Consider the following 22,247-nt stretch of genomic DNA (forward strand, 5'->3'; position numbering starts at 1 on the left):
CTTCTCAACGACCGTTCGTTGAAAGTTACTGCGTTTGTTCGTCCACAGCAAACGCCTGGTTCGTTTTATGCTTCATCTGACAAACGGCCGTTGGTGTGTACAGCGGACATCTGAAAGCAAATACCCTGCAACAATCGTCTGAAGGGTCCATGCCGGAGGAGGGAGCGTCATAGTCTGGGGAATGTTTTCGTGGCATTACCTGGGTGATCTCGTCATTCTGGAAGACACTATGGATTGACACAAATATTAATCTATTCTTAGGGACCACGTCCACCCTTACATGCAGTTTCTTTTCCTCGGCACGATGGCATCTACAGCAGGACAATGCACTGTGTCACAGCTTTCAGTGTACGTGCGTGTTTCGAAGAGCACCAGGATGAGTTTACCGTACTCGCGTGACCAACAAACTCCCCTGCGTTAAACCCAGTCCAGAATCTGTGGGACCACCTCGACCGCGCTGTTTGCACCGTAGATCCTCAACCGAGAAACGTAGCGCGGCTGACCACGGCAGTGAAGTCGCCACAGCTCCACATCCCTGTCGATAACTTCCAGAACTTCACTGACCTCTTCCTGAACGTCTGGCAGCGGTCCGTGCTGCAGGAAGTGGCTATTCAGGCTTTTTACAGGTGGTCACGTTAATGCGACTAGACAGTGTAATATTCAATATGAAAACCATTCCACAACTCAAAACGATAACAAATTGTATATTATTACTTTTAGAATCGCTGTAACTCGAACTCTTCTCTCGGTTCCGGTCTGCGTAAAACAGTATGGGATTGTGGGTCCGCCTTGTTGCAGACACTTTCGTCTATTTACTTCCCCAAAGTAGTGTGACTGAAATACCGCTCCATCATTAGTGGACTTCTTTATTCTAAAACATCAAAAAGTTTAGCATAGTTACAATACATAACGGGAAAAACGTTGTTACGTGGTTATAGTTTGGCTCCAGATATGTGCAAATAATTTTATAGTTCACTTTTAATTTAAAGTCATTGCATAATTTCTGTGTTTGTTGCTGTTTCCTTGGCATACAGCATGTCATCTGCAAAAGTATGAGCGGCTGTTATTAGCAAATATGAAAACTGGAACTTAAAAAAAACTGTTACTAGAAATGGAATTTTGCGGTTGTATTGTGATACGATTTTGGTAGACATTATGTTGCAACGTTTTATGTCGTGTGCTTACATTAGTCGACCTGCTTCAGTTGCACAGAGAACACAGAAAAAGCATAATTCTTCACCTTGCTAGTAATACAAATATTATGCCGTCGTATACTTAACGTTTGTATCGAAATGTATCGCATATTGCGAGAAATTTTTAAAGCTGTAGCGGGAACTCTGGCGACTTCTGCCCCCTACATAGGTTTCTGCGTGGGTGGGGGCGAGGGGAGGGTGTGGGCAGTAGTCATTCGTTTATGTGTGACCAAACATAAAGGACTACAAACAGATTCAACAATGCACTAATATACAAAGTCACATGCAACTCCTGTCAATCGCGATACGTGGGACAAACATCCAGGAACTTCCAAACAAGGTACATAGAAGACATGAAAGTTCTGAACAGTGACAGCACACATTCCACATTCGTAGAACACTTAATACAAGAAAACCACCACCCCATAATTATCGAAGCTGATCTACATAGTCTGAAATACAGCAACAGCTTACGCCGTAAATGAACGTTGGAAGCCGCCCTGGTGGCCGAGTGGTTCTAGGCGCTACAGTCTGGAACCGCGCAACCGCTACGGTCGCAGGTTCGAATCCTGCCTCGGGCATGGATGTGTGATGTTCTTAAGTTAGTTAGGTTTAAGTAGTTCTAAGTTCTAGAGGACTGATGTCCTCAGAAGTTAAGTCCCATAGTGCTCAGAGCCATTTTTTGAACGTTGGAGGAAAACTATTTCGTACAGGAGGCTATAGCGCAAGACAAAAACGTAATAAATGAACTGACAACAATCTGTAACAACGCAACCATTAGTGCTTTAAGAGAACTGATACAGGACACAGAAAAGAAATCACACACACCCAAATACACACAAACACACACAAACGCACGATTACCCCTCCTCGTCCTCTTCCCCCCCTCCCCCCCCCCCCCCCCCCCACCATGACATATAGAGACTAGTGTAAGGAACAGAAGTCGTCATAAGTCCAGCTACAGCTTTCAAAATTTCTAGCGATACATGAGGTGACGTAATATTTAAATTACTGCCAAGCTGAAAAGTTACGGTTTTTCAGTGTTTTCTCCGCAGTTAAAGGTGACCAACTAACGTGAGTACTGGACAGAATACGTTACACCCTAGTGTCCACCAAAATCGTCTCACAATACAACTGCAAATTGCGTTTGTATAAACACGGATGTTTGTATGTTCATATTTTCATATTTGTTAATGATAATCGCTTATAACTTCGCAGATGGCGTGCTGTACGCCGCAACAACGGCAACAGGTACAGAATTTATGCAATGGTTTTAAATCAAAAATGCACTGAAAAGCTATTCACGTAAGTCTGGAACGAATCAGTACCCACGTAACAATGTTTTCTTTCGTACTGAATTGTTACAACGCTAAATTTTTTCGTGTTTTAGAATAAAGAAACAAACTGATGAAGGCGGCATTTCGCCCAAACTAACTGGATAAGCAAATAAACAAAAGTGTCCGCATCAACGAGGATCCACTAACCCATATTACGAGCGGCGTTCAATAAGTAATGCAACACCTTTTTTCTGAAAGTAGGTTGGTTTTATTCAGGATTCCAGTACACCATATTATTTCTCACCCTTTTGGCTACAAGACCCTATTTTTAAACATAATCTCCGTTCAATGCTACGGCCAGGTTCTAGGCGCTTCAGTCCGGAACCGCGCTGCTGCTACGGTCGCAGGTTCGAATCCTGCCTTGGGCATGGATGTGTGTGATGTCCTTAGATTAGTTGGGTTTCAGTAGTTCTAAGTCTAGGGGACTGATGACCTCAGATTTTAAGTCCCATAGTGCTTGGAGCCATTTCTTGCTACGGCCTTACGCCACCTTACTGGGAGGTCTGTATCCCCGCATGGTACCATTCTACTTGTCGCCATTGGAGCCAACGTTTTGCTGTATCGATAACCTCCCCATCATCGGCGTACTTGCAGCGAAACTGAAATTTTCAGTGTTTAATTCAGATTTTATTCGAAAATTGTTCGTTTGTAACTTGAGACAGAGGATGTCGTACTGAACGTAAAGAAAACACTAGAGATTCATCATCAGCGCTAGAATACACAATTTCCTCAACAAAGAGGTAAAACAAAACACAAAAAAATTCCAAACAAAAATATATCAAATATCGCTTCAATACTTCGTCGAAATACCAAAACTACTAGTGAATTGATTTGTGGAAAGCGAGAATTTCCAGAATATTTGCATGTGTTTGTCAGTAAACTACGTGAAAGTACTGCGCTTTTCACTTTAACCTGAAATCGTGGTGTACCAGCATAGCACTAGTCTAGTCCAAAAAGCCAGGCTTTGCTATTCAGCTATTAGAGCGGCTTCTGCGATGCCCAATTTATGTGTGCCTAAGCCTCGATAATGCAGTTCGTGCCAGCTATGGCTGTCATTTTCGTGAGGCTCTTAATGCCAGCAAAGTGGCTATGTCGATATCCACGCCTCTCACTATCATCCTGAGGCCACTGCAGGGCTCAGGCTTCCTCATTTACGCTGTATTTTGATTTCTAACCTTCTATCCAGGTACACATTTCGTTTAAATTTCTTTCTGTTTCGATTGTTCTTTAAACGTGACACAGCTTTTATAACGATTAATAAGCGCCTTAAGCAAACGTCTATATCAAGACTACAGTTATAATCAACAAGATTTATCTCATCTTGCCGATCACAACATTTGTGGATCTGACAGAAGTGTCTCACGCTACAGCTCTAAGGTCACTTTGAATTGTAGTGTCTCTCAGCAAGGCACTGCTCAGCTCTGCAGGAGGGTGGTATTTCAGCAATCCATATTATTTCATAAAATCTTCTGTAACTCGTGCGGCACAGCCCCTGTAAAATATATTTTCTTGTAAATAACCACCATAAGCTGCTAAAACATTTTATTTTTAATATTCTGCTACTAGTTTTTACCCTGAGGTCATTCCATTTTAAAATTATACACCGTCCGTCCAGAAAGTTCTGAGACTGATTTTATTCCTGGCGTATAAGCGCGTCGGCGCTGTAACTACGGTGGCAGCTTCAATTAACAACTGTAAACAACAGATGTGCATTCTATTAGCCAGTTGTGAGCAGGTAGTATTAAGTAATGGGCGTGCGACTGTCATGTGTCAACGTGTTGTGTCACAATTCGAAATGGAGCAACATCTCTAAATCCGGTGTTTGAGATATTCTCTAGAATGTTTTACAGAACACAAAAGTGTGTGCAAAATTTTTTTCCGCGAAGCTTGATAGCCGAACAAATACGACGACGCGTAGACGCATGTCGCGACTTGATTGAAATGAAAAAGGCGGACAATTCTTTTCTGAAAAGAATCACTTGTGAAGAGGCTTGGTGGTATTAGTACGAACCTACCACGAAACTACACAGTGTAGAAATTAACATGAAAGTTCCATGCTTTGACGACATGACCGACATTCTAGACAGTGTGAAGAGGGAGTTGAGTAACATCCCAAAGAAGGACTTTTCTGACAGTGTCACTTGGCTGTGCGAACGTTCTGTGAGTTCTACTCAAATCTCAAATGGGGGGGGGGGGGGGGGGGGAAATCTGTGAGAACACCTGAAGCATTTAAACTAGCATCTTAACGTTTCTGTATTTTCTATTAATCCTGTCTCAAAACTTTATGGACTAACGGCAAGCATGTGGTGTTCACCATGACAAATTTTTAATTTTCTGCCAGATTATGACTTAAGGATTATTCTTTCCATTCCAACGGCGAGTGGTGATCGACATTGCGAATTTTGTTTTCCACTCCAATGTCGAGCCTGATTCCACACGACATTTCGTAACCTCACATGATCCATTCTCGAATCTGACTGTACTGGGCATCAGTGCTGCTTGGTATTGCCATCTAGGGAAGCCTGCGTTAACTCGATGTCGAAGTGTAGCAGTGCTGAGAGAAAGGTTATAATCATTATGTTCAAGTTCGTAGGCGTGAAATGGCTCGTTCTCCATGTACAGTCCTTTATGAGGAGAAGGTTGTCGATCTAGAGGAATATCTAAGTTACAACGAGAGTGAAGATCATTTTGATGACAATGATTTTGATGATGACAGTGATTCATTTTTCAACAATTCGAGTGAAATGACGACGGAAACAATCCACCCAAAAGAGTTTCAGAAGTATCACACAGTTAAAAGTATTGTATTGTAATCGTTACTTAATTGTATTTGAATGAAAGCGCACTTTTTGCTTCAGTGTATTAGGTTGGTGCGTTAAGTTCGCAGCGTTTTTGTTTTGCATGTTGACATTCCGGTTCGTATGAGTTTATTTATTGATTGTAATTTTTTTTATTTGTAGTTCAGTATTACCATTTGAGTTAATATATTGTCATTTTGTCATCTGGAGATATAAGTGGAGCTGTGGACGCTAGAAAATGAAGAGCCAAGTAGAGAAATCGGAACGTTTCAAACATATTTTTCTGTTTAGTTCAATAGAGGAGTGACAGCAGAGGAGGCAGCGAGAAACATTTGCGCCATGTATGGTGATAATGCCGTTGGACAGAGCACGTTAAGAAATCGGTTTTCTCTTTAAGGAGTATGTTTTTGACATTAGTGACCTCCACGTTCAGGAAGACCTTCGAGGTTTGACAAAAATCGCTTAAAAACATTAATCCATATCATTGACTTCAGTGTACTCGATAACTGGTAGATGTGATTATTCCACCAGGGTGCAACATTTGCATGCAATGGGAAAGGTTCAAAAATCGGGTGTATGGGTACCACATGCGCCAAGCCAAAATCACAAAAATCAGTGGGTGGCCATATGTGCATCTCTGCTTGCTCCTCATCAATTGGCTCGTGAACAACACCAACCATTCCTATCCTGAATTGTTACTAGTGACGGGAAATGGTGTCTTTATGCTAACATAAGGAAAAGAAGGGTATGACTGAGCCCAAACAAAACAGCAACTCCCCATATAAAGACCTGCGCGCATCCACATAAGATAATGTTATGCATCTGGTGGAACAGCGAAGGTGTGGTGTACTGTGAATTGCTTCCCCGAGGTGTAACCATCACAGCTGACGTTTATTGTCAACAAAAGCAACGACCAGAGGACTGCGTGAAGCGATGTTATTCCACGGTAACACCCGCTCACATCCTGCTAGACTGACAAAAAACACTATCAGGAGGTGGATTGGGAAGTCGTTCCGCACATACCTTATTCACCTGACCTTGCTCCTTAAGATTTTCGCCTCTTTCACTCTCTCTCTGAGAACCTACAAGGAACTTCCTTTCCGGATGAAAATGCGCTCCAAACATGGCTCGACGAATTCTTCGCCTCAGTACCTTGTGATTTCTACAGCTTCGGAATCAAACATTTACGCCAGCGTTGGCTGATTGTTGTAAATAGTGAAGAAGTGTATATTATTGATGACTAAAGTATCTAATTTGTATCTGTTGTGTTTATTAAACTCAGGGAAAAGTGCTACGAACTTATGCATCAACCCAGTATACCCTAATTGCTGGTCAGTGGCCCCATTGTTTTCACTAAGAGCTATCATAATTTTTTGTGGCGCTAGCCGCAGCGATTTAAATAAGAGCGCACGGAGACGCCCTGTGTCATCATTACGAACTGCAAAGTGTTAAAACTAGTTGCAGAAAATAAATATAAACTCTTAACAGCTTCTGGGGGATATTTACAACAAATAAGCTATGCTTCATTCTTCTAGCATTTTCCAAAGGAACACGCGTTTCAGAAACAATAAATGATGCTACTACAGGGTCGTTGCGCTACTAACTATGGCAGCCACTGTACACCGTGGCCATACTGGCGAGACTGTATGCAGGCGAGTTTACGTGAAGGGCGCGGCTTATGTTGCAGGGTGCGGGCTATCCTCTGGCAAGCTGGGCCAACTGGTGGGCGCGCAGCGGAGGATCGTCGGCGGTGACGAAGCGGGCTTCGGCAGCTTCCCCTGGCAGGTGAGTGCCCCACAGCAGCCTCCCATAATAACAGTTATTTCCAAGAACGGCGTCTGGTGCAGGCATAATTTCATCAGTGCTCTTCTAACTGCTTCACCTATTTTCCCATCCAGTGACGCTAATCTCATATCATAAAACTGGACTTCTTTTTTACGGAGATATTAATATGTGACAACAACGCGCTCTAGCTTTTTATTCTTAAATACTGTAACTCGGGACATCCTTCAACATATGCCGCGTGGTTATAATTAAATTGCAGCTACTCACAGAGATCCAGTGTGGGCTGTAGTTACTGTATGGCAGCGAAACTTGATAGATATGCTAATGTCTTAATGCGGAACCGATTTACGCTGAAACACAAATAGTTCCAGTTTTGTCCACCAGGTGCAAATATGACGCTGACTGCAAAAAAGGCGTGTACAAATGTTCCCATATGTAATGGATTAGGCACAGGATGTGGGCAGCAAAGGTCGAACAAGTGAGAAAGGCATAATGTTGACTTTATTATTAACCGCTGCTTACAAAATTTGTTCAATGCAAGCACCCGTGATGTCGGCCAGATTCCATACAGCTTCAGATTTGCACGCGATGGCCAAAATTGGAACTAATTTTTCTTCCATCTTAAATCGGTTCCTCATCAATGCATTAGCATATCTGCAGAGTTTCGGTTCCATACGATAATTACAGCCCACACTGGACCTCCGTGAGTAATTGCTCTTTAATTGTAACCACCCGGAGCTGCAGTCATGGACTGCGCGGCTGGTCCCGGCCGAGGTTCGAGTCCTCCCTCGCGCACGGGTATGTGTGTTTGTCCTTAGGATAATTTAGGTTAAGTAGTGTGTAAGCTTAGGGACTGATGACCTTAGCAGTTAAGTCTCATAAGATTTCACACACATTTGAAAATTTTTGTAACCACCCGGTAGGTCCGTTGCAGTGTGATCTTGCACAGTGCTGCCGATGGTGATGGAAGCCACAGGTAACATCATCACACTTGAACTGGTCACAAAACCATTTTGTTTGCAGGTGGAAAGGCGTGTTTGTGGATTTATTCGAAGCTTTCTGCAACTGTCAATAACTCTGAAGAGCTGACTGACTTAAGGCAAATCGATAAATGTAAGTTACACGAGCAGACCATTCTGCATAACAGTTAAATTTTACAAAAAAAATTCTCCAATTGGAGGCCGAAAAATGATGTTTCCGTAGATTATAGGGGTAACAGAAGGAAATATGACAATTGAAATAGTGTAAAACAAGTCCAATTAATAAAATTCGGAACTTTCGAGGGTGGTTTAGTAATAAAGACAGTTTTTTTCGCTTTATAACTTCGTTTCTCAGAATATTAGATGAAATGTGTCATGACTTTTTTTCTCATACCACTGAGCTTGTAAGCTAATATCTGAAAGTCTTAACTAATTAGCTTGCTTAGAGAATATTGTGCCAAACGCAAGTGTTGTGACTTGTTTTATTTCTGATGCGGTTGCACTGAACAGACGTTGAAATAAGTATGCAAGAGTTTGGTTTTATTCCCGTGCTTAATGGAGTTTAGTGTTGTTTTTTCATTCTGATTTTGTTTCAGTGAAGAAAGACCTCTGATTATTTAGATTTTAAGAAAATTTGAAAAATTAATCTTATCAAATTGGCAAACTGTGTGACAAACTTTATTCTGTGTATGGATAAAACAAAACTCATAAAACTGGGCAAGTTTATAACAATTTTATAACTGTGTATCATAAAGGAACACTAGGTCAGCCGGTCTTTTTGATATAAATTTACATGGGTCACTCACAGCCAGACTGGAAACCGCTACTGTTTTGTCTGGATGCAGACCGAGGACCTGTGTGGCGTCGTTAGATGTAATAAGACAGTATTCAAGATTATTCCATTTACTACTCAGAATGCTAGTCGTTGCCGTGCCTCCTGCAACGGCTGGTGGCTACGTAATCCGGAGAGGAATCCAACAGTGGATCTGTGCTGCCGAGGACGCTGCATCAGCTGAGAGTTGAAGTCGATGACACCATGGTGCGGTGGTTTGCCGCCCAATGGCGAGATAGGCACGCCACGTCGGTTGCCCTGCTTGGAGATGACGGTGACTGCGACGTGTGTATTTAATTCGCACAAAGTAGTCAATCCCTCCCATTGCCTGAGTTGTCCCATTAGGAGCACCGCAATGTCGGATGCCATGATGTCATGCTGAATGCTGAACCTGACCTGCCGCTGCGGTAGACCTTCAGGCTCGTGCAACGCTGAAGTTTCAGGGCAACTTATGCCCTGGTTCGGAGCCATGTTGGTAGACCTCTGATTGCCCATTACTGCTGGTTGCTGGGCTGACTTCAGTATTGGATGATGGAGCTTATTATCCCCGGCTGTGGATCGCTGATCTTCTCGTAAGGCAGCAAGTGTAAAGCCAACACCAGAACAATCTCACACACAAGATGTTACTATACCATAAACAGAGAATCGAGTGCGAGCGATATGAACGCCATCGATCCTACTGATTGAATGCTCTAGTCTAGTGGGGAGGAAGTATTTATGTTGTCGAGGAGGGGCTCAGCTCTATGACATCATTCGTAGTGACCGAATCGATTCTGCTATTCTCTAGTCGTCAGCAGTCTTCACTTCGGCTACATTTGCTTAACGTATTTGTTACAGTGTCTGTACCGCTTAGTCAAACCCCTGCTAGGTGATGTTTCGTCTTACCTAGTGACTCTTACATAACGTTGCGAAGGCAGTTCGGTCTGCTCTCTTCTAAAGATTTTCTGTTGAGCTCGCTCGCAGTGTCGCTCAAGAATGTCTTAGGTTGCTGTCTTTCTGACAGAGAAACGGTGTTGAAATATTTACGCTACCCGGATGGCAGCTGTTATACTTGCGTTTGATTGACACCAGCTGTGAAAATTTTACTCTCCCGTTTCCTTACAAATTTGGCACGTAACAAGTTTAACTCAATTTCCCCTGTCGTAGAGTTCATGTCACAATGTTGTCTACAGCTAGAGGGTAGCTTCGTCACAATTACCACGCCATATTCCGAATAACACATTGCACATAAAAATTTTATTGTTATGAAAATTGATGGATAAAGGTTATAAAATTCCATAAATGTGGAAATCGAGTGTCTCAGTACGTATTTTATTAGACTGCGTAATGAAAACTGTTAAAAGTGTCACAAAATTGCCCCGTTATACCGTATACCTAGACAACACTCACCCTGAATCATTCAAAAAGGCTCCGAATTCGTGCTCTGGATTGGAAGCTTCTCACAACTACTATGGCACGGACACGCTCCGAAAAGTCTTTCAGAACCTTGCAAGCGACCTCCATAGTCGGTCATGTACCTGCCCTACGACCCTATTCGTTGATGGAGTGACGCCATCGTAGAGTTTCTCTGGTGTAAACATCGCACAAGGAGCTGCATGTTGGATAAAGTACTTCCATGAGTTATACCTCGAGCTGTTGCCTTTCTGGTGTGGGCGACATACGTATAACTCAGTTTGTTACTCTTTTACCCTTGCGTATATTGCTCTAATTGGCTAATAATAAAGTTCGTTTATATGTGATCGACTGTTTGATTGGTACTTACGATGCACTCGTCTTGAATAGTAAAAATCTATGCCATTAATTGCTATTTATTTAATGCAAAAAAATCTAGTGTTGTCTTGAACTGTACAACTTTTACGATGCTCTCCTTCCTTTACCTGCGACTAACATCACACCAGTTACATACATACAGAAACCATCCATGAATGGCATAACTACAAAGTCCCTCTTCCAGTGGCACAGAAAATCAAAGTTTAATGACAAGTTTATCGTAAGTGACTCACAATGCATCCCAGATAAATCCGAGTGCTGACTGACTTCTTAGTGCGCTACATTTTAGTATTAAAGTTTCGACAACCAGCGTGCCATCTTCAGCTGTTTCCAGCTCGACAACACGCCAGCACTTGTATAAAACTTCCACCTTTAAGGTAATTAAAAAGAGATCCCTTGATCGATATCTGTCGTCATTGACTATTTTGTTTTTATTTACTATTAAAGTATTCTATTCTAGTGTTCAGTTGCAAGCGGATTTCATGTCTCATCAGTAGGTGGTGGTGTAAGTTCCTATGGGACCAAACTGCTGATGTCATCGGTACCTAGGCTTACACACTACCTAATCTAACTTAAACTAACTTACGCTAAGGACAATCTACACACTCATGCCCGAGGGAGGACTCGAACATCCGACGCAGGGAGCCGCGCGAACCGTAGGAAGGCGCCCGAGACCACGGGCTACCCCGCGCGGCTCATCAGTAGGTCCAACAATTTTTCCCACGAAAACGACCGGTACTTAATACCCTATTCTCCACTAAATGACCATCTGTTGTAACAGATAATTTCTATTTATGACTGCCTAAGTGACCTGCCCCGTAATTGCAGCCTTGATTGCAATATGTACCACTCACATTTTATATCCTGCGTCCACATTTAACATTACTTGGGAAAAAGCTAAATTTCCGGTGCATTGAAAGCAATCTCGGAGAGCTTCAAACTGGTATACAGATCTAGTCACTCGAAAAAATCCTCCAACGTCTTCATGAAAAAAGTTGATGTGGGAAAGTGACAACGAGAATCCACAAATATAAGTGGCCTGCTGGCGACCAGTATGACCTAAGCTTAAACTAGTACGAAGATGGTTTTTTGACATAAACGTCATTGCTCTTAAAACGGTGTAAAACGAAGCGCATACCCCTCTGTAGTCCCCCCTTTTCAACTACACGCTTTCGCGCATTGTTTAACGCTTAGCCAGCATCTCAGTCAAAACTGTTAACGAATGTTCTAATTTCCACGACCTCCCTGACGACAGAATCCCTGTAGTCTGAAGTGCGGGCTTGACTCCACGTCTGCTCAAACAAGACCTTATTCGTATGCACAGAAGTGTGTTCTTTGCTTTCACTAGAAGGAATATTGTGTGTTAATCGTCTTCTGTTGATTATTTTTATTCATACAAATCTGTTCTCAGGCACATGAGATCCTGTTAGGACTCACTTGAGGACGTAGACTCAATCGGATAAAAGAACACGAGATGACATGCACACCATATTCCTTCCGTTCCATGTAGTAGCTTGAACCAGGGGTACTTATGCTGGAACTCATGACAAATTCTCACAGAAGAAAGACATTCCATCTTTCACTTTCATGTATGTGCTTACATGCCATCCAAAAAGCGGCCCCAGCATCGTCAGCGCTCACTTGGTTATCCCGATGGAAAAACCCGTCGCTCCTGTAAGGGTGACCTGAAATTTATGTTAGTATTACATTTACAGTCAATCTATAGAAAACGAAAATTATTACTACGATGGCGTGCTAAAAAGTAATGCCTCCGAATTTTTAAGTGAAAACGCTTAAAGCTTTTGAAATAAAGCAAACGTTATTGACGTTCTACAGTCTTCAGGCCTAATTATTTATTTTCCGACATAGTCACCCTGACGACGAACACATCTCCCATCCAGAGAACGGTTTCTTGATATCGTCATTGTAGAACTTTTGATTTTGTTGTCGGAGCCACAACCCCACCTCTACTTGCACCGCTTCGTCACTATCAAAGTGAAGTTCTCGAAGAAGTGCCTTAAATTTTGGAAACAGATGAAAATATGGTGGGGCCGAGTCTAGTCTGTGTGGAGGATGATCGAAGACGGTGGGTCCAAGGCGTCGGATTGTTGCAGATGCCGCAGCGCTCGTGTGTGGTCTGGCATTGTCATGCTGAAGGAGAGGCTGCTCCATGTGTGGACGAACGCTTCGAATAGAAACTCGATTACAGCACACTGTTCCTCATGCACCAACATAGTTACTTCACACACCGCCGTGTTACACGCTCCAATTCGCAGCCCTCTAGCGGCAGAGGGCTCAAATATGTAGGCATGAAGAATAAAAATGTGGAATATTAATAAAGTTTGTTTTATTTAACAAACTCAGGAACTTTCACATAAAAAAATCGTAGGCTTTACTTTTCAGCACTCTCTCGTCAATGGTCAGTTGGCAATATGTAACGCGTTAATAGTATCCTATACGTGTATTCGAAGAATGTACTGCAGCGCTCTGTATCATGTCTTGCTTTTGGAGCTGAAAAATCAAAAACAGAGAGAGAGAGAGAGAGAGAGAGAGAGAGAGAGAGAGAGAGAGAGAGAGACACACACACACACACACACAAAAGGAGAGAGAGAGTTTGCTGAAATGAGGCATGCGATTTGGCATATTTAGCTAAAAAATCTACGTTTAAAGATAGAGACATAGACATCCCTTGTAAATCTCATATGAAAGACCAAATATTGTTCCAGTAATCTCAAAAAAAAGTTTTCATGTTGTCAAGGTTGTTAACACAACAGCACCCTCGAAATCCAAGTTCAGCACCCAGCTCTAATTAAATATGTACTACGTAAACTGCGTAAAACTTAAAAGCATAAGCAGTGACGAATGACTTTGGCAAGTCGCATACAGATTCTCTGTCAACTAATGACTTTAGAAAGAAAAACTTGGTGAAGACGCTCACTGGAAGGCGATGAGGCTACCTAAAGATTTCATAGTTGGTGCTGTACAACGAGTGTCGCGGAACAATGAAAAAGTCTTGTAACAGCAAATGTAGCAGCTATCGTAAGATATTCACCACTTCCTCTCCGTTAAACACAAATTACAAGTCAATCAGCTTAAATATATCCAAATTACACATTTTAAGACAAGTGCTGAGATTTAATAATTGACGAGGCTCTGAGCACTATGGGACTTAACATCTATGGTCATCAGTCCCCTAGAACTTAGAACTACTTAAACCTAACTAACCTAAGGACAGCACACAACACCCAGCCATCACGAAGCAGATAAAATCCCTGACCCCACCGGGAATTGAACCCGGGAACCCGGGCGTGGGAAGCGAGAACGCTACCGCACGACCACGAGATGCGGGCATAATTGACGAGGAACTACGTAGGCCTATTGCGGCACTGTGGCCCTTCCGAAGATTGTCAAGTTTGTCTCTTCCAAGCCGTCCTCTTCGCACCTGCTGGGCTGCTCCTGGTAATTAATTTACTTATCATTGACGTCGGCTGCTATTAAAATGATACGGCATAAAATGATACCACAACGCTACCTGAACAGTAAGTCTCTTCTGTAGACAAACATCAACAAATCTTGCGAATTTGCAGATCGGAAACAAATTATGTCCCGATATAGCTGGAGTGGAAAATCATTCCCACAAATTAAATTTTTTGTGAGTGATCTAATAGGACTTTAATGAAATGTCGTGGCTACAGCGAGGCAGGCGCATTTACACGTTTACTGGCTTGAAATGACTGGTATCATATCTTAAGTTCAATGACACAAAAAATTCTTATACGATATTAATGTCCTACGGAGTACAAAGAAAATCTTCGGTGACAGAAAACTTTCATACGCCTGTAGATCCACTGTTCAGGAACACCACCCTTGTGTAATATGTGTGTAACTTTGCCTAGCTTCAATACCGTGGTGCGGTAACGTTCTCGCTTCCCGCGCCCGGGTTCCCGGGTTCGATTCCCGGCGGGGTCAGGGATTTTCTCTGCCTCGTGATGGCTGGGTGTTGTGTGATGTCCTTAGGTTAGTTAGGTTTAAGTAGTTCTAAGTTCTAGGGGACTTATGACCACAGATGTTGAGTCCCATAGTGCTCAGAGCCATTTGAACCATTTTTTTTCAATGCCGTGTTAAATTATTTTAAAAATATTTGTGCTTCATTTTATTTCCAGTTGTGATGTTAATATTTCAATTGTTGAATCTAAAATATCTTATAAGAGACGCATTGAAATGTAAACAGTTCTGCATTTTCGACCTTAAAAGGGAGTAACGCTTAAATACTTCAATCGCAATAAATGTTGTATTTCTTTGCTTTCGAGACGTCCAAAAAAAAAAAAAAAACACTTTTCCTCTGAGCAGTAGCGCAGTAAATAACGACTGTTGTGTCGAACACGACACAGTTTTCTGAGAACATGGACTACAATCTGTATACATTGAACAGCCAAAGAAACTGGTATACCTGCAGGGCCCCCACGAGGACGCAGAAGTGCCGTAACACGACGTGGCATGGACTCGACTAATACCCGAAATAGTACTGGATGGAACTGACACCATGTACCCTGCATGGCTCTCCATAAAAAAAAATGAAATGTCTTGTGACGAGGGCCTCCCGTCGGGGAGACCGCTCGCCTGGTGCAAGTCTTTCGATTTGACGCCACTTCGGCGACTTGCGCGTCGATGGGGATGAAATGATGATGATGAGGACAACACAACACCCAGTCCCTGAGCGGAGAAAATCTCCGACCCAGCCGGGAATGGAACCCGGGCCCTTAGGATTGACAGTCTGCCGCGCTGACCACTTTTTTTTTTTTTAATCTCATTTTGTTCACTTTTGATTGTTCGTTGATGATCGATTAACTCAGTTTTTTTATTACAGAGCGTACGTAACCCTCTGACCGAACACGCTGAGCTACCGTGCCGGCTTGACCACTCAGCTACGGGGGGCGGACGGCTCTCCATAAATCCATATGAGTACGAGGGATTGAGATCTCTTCTATACAACATGTTGCAAGGCATCCAAGATATGCTTAATAATCCTCATTTCTGGGGAGTTTGGTGGCCAGCGGAAGTGTTTAAACTCATCAGAATGTTCCTGGAGCCACTCCGTAGCAGTTCTTTACGTGTGGGGTGTCGCATTGTCTTGCTGGAATTGTTCAAGTCCGTCGTAATGCACAATGAACAGTAATGGATGCTGGTGATCAGACAGGATGCTTACGTACTTGTCACATGGCAGAGCCACATCTAGACTATTAGGTGTCCCATATCACTCCAACTGCACACGCCCACACCATTACGGAGCCTCCGTCAGCTTGAATAGTGCCCTGCTGACATGCGGGGTCTGTGGATTTATAAGGTTACTTCAGTACCAGTACACGTCCATCCACTCGATACAATCTGAAATGAGACTCATCCGACCAGGCAACATGTTTCCAGTCATCAATAGGCCAATGTCGGTGTTAACGGGCCCAGCCGAGGCGTAAAGCCTTGTATCATGCAGTCATCGAGGACACACAAGTATTCCTTCGACTCCGAAAGCCAATATCGATGATGTTTCGTTGAATGGTTCGCACGCTAACACTTGTTGATGGCCCAGAATTGATATCTGCAGCAATATGCAAAAGGGTTGCACTTCTGTCACGTTGGACGATTCTCGTCAGTCGTCATTGGTCCCGTCCTTGCAGGATCTTTTTTCGGCCGCAGCGATGTCGAAGATTTGATGTTTTACCAGATTCCTGATATTCACGGTACACTCGTGAAATGGTCGTACGTGAAAATCCCCGCTTCGTCGCTACCTCGGAGATGGTGTGTCACATCGCCCGTGCAGCGACTATAACACCATTGTAGCAGTGGTAACCGATCTAACAACTGCGCTAGACACTTGTTGTCCTATATAGGCGTTGCCGACCATGGGGTCATATCTGCCTGTTTACATGTCTCTGTATTTGAATACGCATGCCTATGCCAGTTTCTTTGGCGCTTCATTGTATCGTGCAGCATTAGCACAGGGCGTCGAGGGTGTACTAGTAAATACCGTCCGAGTGGTTTCAAACTTTCATGATTTAATGAAGCACCTTAGCTCTAAGTTGCATGATTAGAGCTATTGGTGATCTTAAAATGAAGAAATGAGGTTATTCCTCAATTCCACAAATTTTAATTTAATAATTAGGAACGGGGTCATTTTTAGAGAAACTTGTCTTACAGGAATAATATTTCAGTATACGAAATTGTGTTATACGAATTTTAGTTGACTTTTACACTAAAACATCCTCCAGTAACCTCCTCAAAAAAATTTTATTTTGACAACGATAGATATTCATTAACGTCGTTCGTTGGCACAGTTATTTATCTTTTCTCGAGAAATACTGCAAATCATGAATTTAATAATAAAATGAAAACAGATCTCAGCAAAAACTATAAGGAAAATTCGTACAGAAAGTAGTCAGGTACACTTCTTTTACACAGCCAGTCGAAGCATAGTAAATGTCTTGCTGTTAATGTCTTGGCTTTAACATGGGGTCCGCACTAATCATCACCATCGGTTTCGCCTCGATTTATGGTATATGTAGGGCTTGGCCAGAGAGGAAACTGTTGAAAGTGGAAGCTCCAGATGATCAAGCGTTTAGAAAATAAACAGCATTTTTGACTCGTGTCAGGCAAGGCATGAGCAGTTTGTGTTAGCGTAGATACCAGGCAGCTGTTGGCGTTGTGGAAAGAGTACAGAACGGTGATTCGACGATCGTTTGGTCGAGTCCCTATGCAGAAACTTTCTTTTATTTTAAATTTTTGCGTTTCTGACACTGCAAAAAACCGAAAAAATTTCATTGTATTGTATTTCTCAACGTTTCCATTAAAGTCATAGATTTCCTTAGATTACGGAACCAGTTTAAACCCAACAGACTTTTCAGTAACAACTAAGAAGGAAGAAAATAAGTGCTAATGCGTTGAAGATGGAGCAGAATCAGACAACGGAGTGGGTTCAGGAATAGCAGTAAGTATCAACGACAAACTTACTCATCAATTCCAGCTGAGATTTGCTAATGAATGCTCAAATATCCCAGCAGACCAGTTCATTATTTCTATATGCGCTTGAGTCAATGACCAACCTAACGAGAATTGACAGAGCTGTAATAATCCACACCGACATCACGATAACAGTGGATTCGCTAAGAAATCCGAAGAGTTATAACTTCTTGAGTGAAGAGATACGATTTAAAATCAGTAGCTTGCTGAAGGACAAATGGCAGATAGATATCAGATTGACTCAAGCTCATACGGGAGTGTGGAGCAATGAACTAGCTGATAATCCAGCTAAGAGAACAGTCTAATCACTGAGAACAATACACTACAGCAAACTACCTATATGTAAAATAAAGAAAAAACTTAGAGAAGAGTTTAGAAACAAATGGGAGATTTAGTGGCAACTAACTTAAAAGGAGGAAACACCAAATCATAGTTTCCTACCACCGGCCAACGACTAACGATTAAGCTACGACTATCACCGAATTATACAGCCATGTTAACAGGCGATGGAAAACTGAAACCTTATTGTATAACAGTTCGAAATAACTGAGGACGCACTGTGCTCGTGCAATGGAGGAGACCAACCAGCCGACCACCTACTTTTGACTGTAGTAATGTAGTGAAGGAGAGGGGCACTCTCGGGAGGCAAATAACTGAAAAAGACGGACAACGCCTCATCAATAACCCAAACGTAGTTAATAAATTCTCAGAAGATTTTTACAGCTTTTCTGTTCAGTGGGATTCTCAGGTGTATGAGAAACCTTTGGTTTCAAATACAGTATAAGTTGAAGGTGTACATAACCCGAAAAACCTGGATATATGGTGGAAGCCAAATAAATTTGGCACAGGTATTTGGTAGTTTCATAAAACAAAGTGCACGTATCTATACTTCAGTGTTCATTTAAACTATAACTATTTTGAAGACATAGATCTTTATATGTAGATATAAATATATTTTTTATGTTAATGGTTAAGTTTTGACATATTCTGATTTCTGTTTGAAAAATAAGGCATGATAGTTTGTCTTTTTTGATCTAAAATTCTACATGTAACATTTCAAGTTAACCTTCAAACTGGTAATGTTACAATCTAAAGGAGTATGTTCAGTAAATAAAAAAGTAAATAAACAAAGCATTTAAGAAGTTATTCTTCCTACGTTTTATTAGTGAAAGGAAAGGTAGCACAGTGCCACCAAATATTTCTTCTGCCTCGTAGTTCACAATGTGTTTTAGAGTATACAGGTATATATCAAATTCAATTAGTTATCCTGGAAAGAGTAAAATCTGTTTCAATATTGATCGCGTTCTTCTTCTGTGAATGAGCATTTGCGTTGTCATGTAATATACATTCGTATATATCGAATTATCGATATTATCTGACCTGTAACTTTGTCATTGAAGGCCTTCTCGGGCAGAATCGGCTATTTGACCTTGTATACATCGTTATACCTTGAGCGTTCGTAGCGCTGATGACGACCTCATTATAGACGGAACTTTACCGCTTCGAGAAGACTGAGAGATAAAATTAGTTCCACGCTTTATTAAGTTATTAACCCGAGTTCTGCGTGGTGTAATTAAGGACAATCACGTAAATGTAAACAGTACGGTAACAGCATCGCCGAAACTGGGTCCCAGAAACAAAGCCATAGCATTATGCGAAGTTACAGTAAAGTTACAAGACAACGACTCTGTGAATTAATAACGATATCGGTAACTGCTGAAGATCTGTCTATATTTATTGCATACTACATTTCTCTAAAAACAATGTACGGCAATAAACGTCAATGATATTATCGGAAAGTATGCGTTTGTCTCTCTTGTGAAGAACAAAACTGGCTTTTTAATCCGATATATTGAAATTCTTGGAATAACACAGAGACCAGTACAGTATAGGAAACTGCTTCCACATTTCGTGTAATACTGTTTCCCAATACATACCGTACCGTCTTCAAAAATATCTTTCATTTTCAAAAACATGACGCACGTCGCCGCCCGGCATGTACAATATTACATTTGTAAAACTGATAAACTTCAAGTCAAACGTATTTACTGGGCATTACGGAGAATATCTAGAGAATTATTTGAAAGTGGTTTCTGGGCCAATATTGTTCTCATCATTCTGAGCCGTAGTAAAGACTTTCGTATAACTGTTCGCAGTAAAAAATACTGGGGAAAATTAACTCCATTTTCGCATACAACTTATCAGAAACCGAGTGTGCTGTGAGCATGACCACTTGCTCATCAGGTGCTCCGCGGTCTTGCAGATTAGATTAATGCTAATTCTATCAGTAAAATGATAGAATACATCCATGAAGTTAACAGGTTACTTGAAAAATCAACCGCTACGCACAATGGAAACGTTATTTGATAAAAGGCTGAACTCGTCCGGGGGGCCGGCCGAAGTGGCCGTGCGGTTCTAGGCGCTGCAGTCTGGAACCGCGAGACAGCTACGGTCACAGGTTCGAATCCTGCCTCGGGCATGGATGTGTGTGATGTCCTTAGGTTAGTTAGGTTTAACTAGTTCTAAGTTCTAGGGGACTAATGACCTCAGAAGTTGAGTCCCATAGTGCTCAGAGCCATTTGAACCATTTGAACCAACTCGTCCGGGGCCTTGCCTACTGCTAAAGCCTTCCTTCATATCTCCAAAGGCACCCGACAAAGTCTCTCTCGTCAGTCCAATTCCAGAACGGGCCTAAGTACTCCTCCAATGAGGGATCTGGAAGTCAGTTACTAACTCCACGTAAAGGATGTATCTACCAATGAGACTCATGTGTAGGGAAACGAGAACCGAGTGTAGTTCCGTTCTCACGGCCAGATTTGATTGTGGGATGTTCTGGAAGTTTTGTAGAGCTCCGCGAAGTGTTCCCAAGGAAAGATCATAGTTTGGACATTTCGCAGACCCACCTGCGACCATTTAAGTACATGGCTTGTGGAACCGGTGTCTGGAGACCAAAACACAACGGGACAACGCCAAGTGGACTCTACCGAAAGCTTCCCAACAAGCGGAGTTCTAACTCATTCCACTACTGTTTTCCCGTTCTACTATAGAGGACGCCAGTCGACCTTTCACCGCTCATTGTTCGACATACCTGCAGGATAATCCCCGAAAGGCTTGCTCGGCTGCCCATACGATCCTCTAACGTGAAACCTGCACTTCGAGTGACGGGCAGCTCCTGAAGAGCTTGCGAAATGTTTTTCCTGTTTCTATCCCCAGCGAAGAAGATACATTAAAAAGAGAGACCACCCTAAGAATGAAATGTTAGATTACGTACAGGGAAGTGAATTATTTACGTCACCACAAGCTACGCCCTGCCACTCATGCAATCAGGGCACAAAACGAGTGAGAAGACGATAAGTAAAAATCGAATCTGAAAGTGAGTGAAGTAAAAGACTGTACCATGCAGATTCAACATACAAACAGGGTAAAATATGAGGAGAAGGCTCAAAAACTTTTCTGATCAAGAGGCTGTAATTGCGCTATTTATCAATTCAGATGATGGTTTTTATTACCAGCTGATGACCTCAGGCCGATATATCTTTTGGGACTGCTGAGAACGAAAGCGTCGTCTTAGAAAAGGAACCATAGTTTGATAATAAGATACTACACTTCGCCGAAAGAGAGCCTCAGATACTATGTAGAGTGTCAAGCGGTGGCTGAAATGAGGCCGAAGCAACAGTAAATCCTAGTAATCTTGTTTCCACACCATTACACAATATATCTTTTCTTAATTTTTTTTCCACAACCAGTCTTCTTCAGCGTAACCTAAAAACAATTCAAATCAGCATTTTGTATACATACTTGTACATAAACTTGTTAAAATCATTTCGTTCCACAATGAACGATCTACTCATCATCTACAAGACAGATACTAGAATAGTCTGAAGGGCTCCACTTAAGATCCGTGATAGTGTGGCTCACAGTCTGGTGGAAGTATATCGATGTAACTGCCTGTTAGTGTCACTTCTTTGTATGCAAAAACAGCTTCTCAAATGCCCCCACGAGGATGATAGAACCGATTTCTAAAACAAATAATTTTCTGATGATACAGGAGAGATAGTAATTTATGATCTGTTGTAGCATGATTATTGCTTTATCACAAAATACTAGGCTGTAGATATGTACAATATATCTCTTGCGTATTTCTACTCTTAATCACCATACGAGGTTGTAACGTTGCTACAACCGATACCCCTGTGTTCGTCAGTGAAAATGGACTCGATAAGCAACCTGAGCTCTCAGTAAACGGAATCTAACCTGCATAACACTATGTGCGTGTTTTATGAGTGTCAGTTTCACTGTTCCTTAAGCCCTCAACAGATCGTTACATGAAAAACTTAAAACTAACATTTGGAGAAGCTATCTGACTGCGTATTTGAGTATGAAAAACTACAGGAACAAATGAACCTGTAACAATGAATAGCTAAGCTATCTGACTGCGTTTTTGAATAATAATTTACAAGTGATACAGAATCTGACTTGTGCAACGGAATTTACTGGATTAAAGTATATAATATGTTGTGGTGTGTCAGTGTCCCTGTTTT

At 42.0% G+C, this 22,247-nt stretch overlaps 1 protein-coding gene across 1 annotated transcript in view; it reads left to right on the top strand.

Moving 5' to 3' along the window:
- Positions 1 to 22,247, top strand: part of LOC126470928 (proclotting enzyme) — a 283,061-nt gene that overhangs the window by 103,676 nt on the left and 157,138 nt on the right. Inside the window, exon 5 of the mRNA XM_050098955.1 lies at positions 7,016 to 7,113. Coding sequence (XP_049954912.1) covers positions 7,016 to 7,113 — 98 coding nt within the window. The remainder of the gene's footprint in view (positions 1 to 7,015; positions 7,114 to 22,247) is intronic.

Source organism: Schistocerca serialis, chromosome 3 (genome assembly GCF_023864345.2).
Source record: "Schistocerca serialis cubense isolate TAMUIC-IGC-003099 chromosome 3, iqSchSeri2.2, whole genome shotgun sequence".
Lineage (NCBI taxonomy): Eukaryota > Metazoa > Arthropoda > Insecta > Orthoptera > Acrididae > Schistocerca > Schistocerca serialis.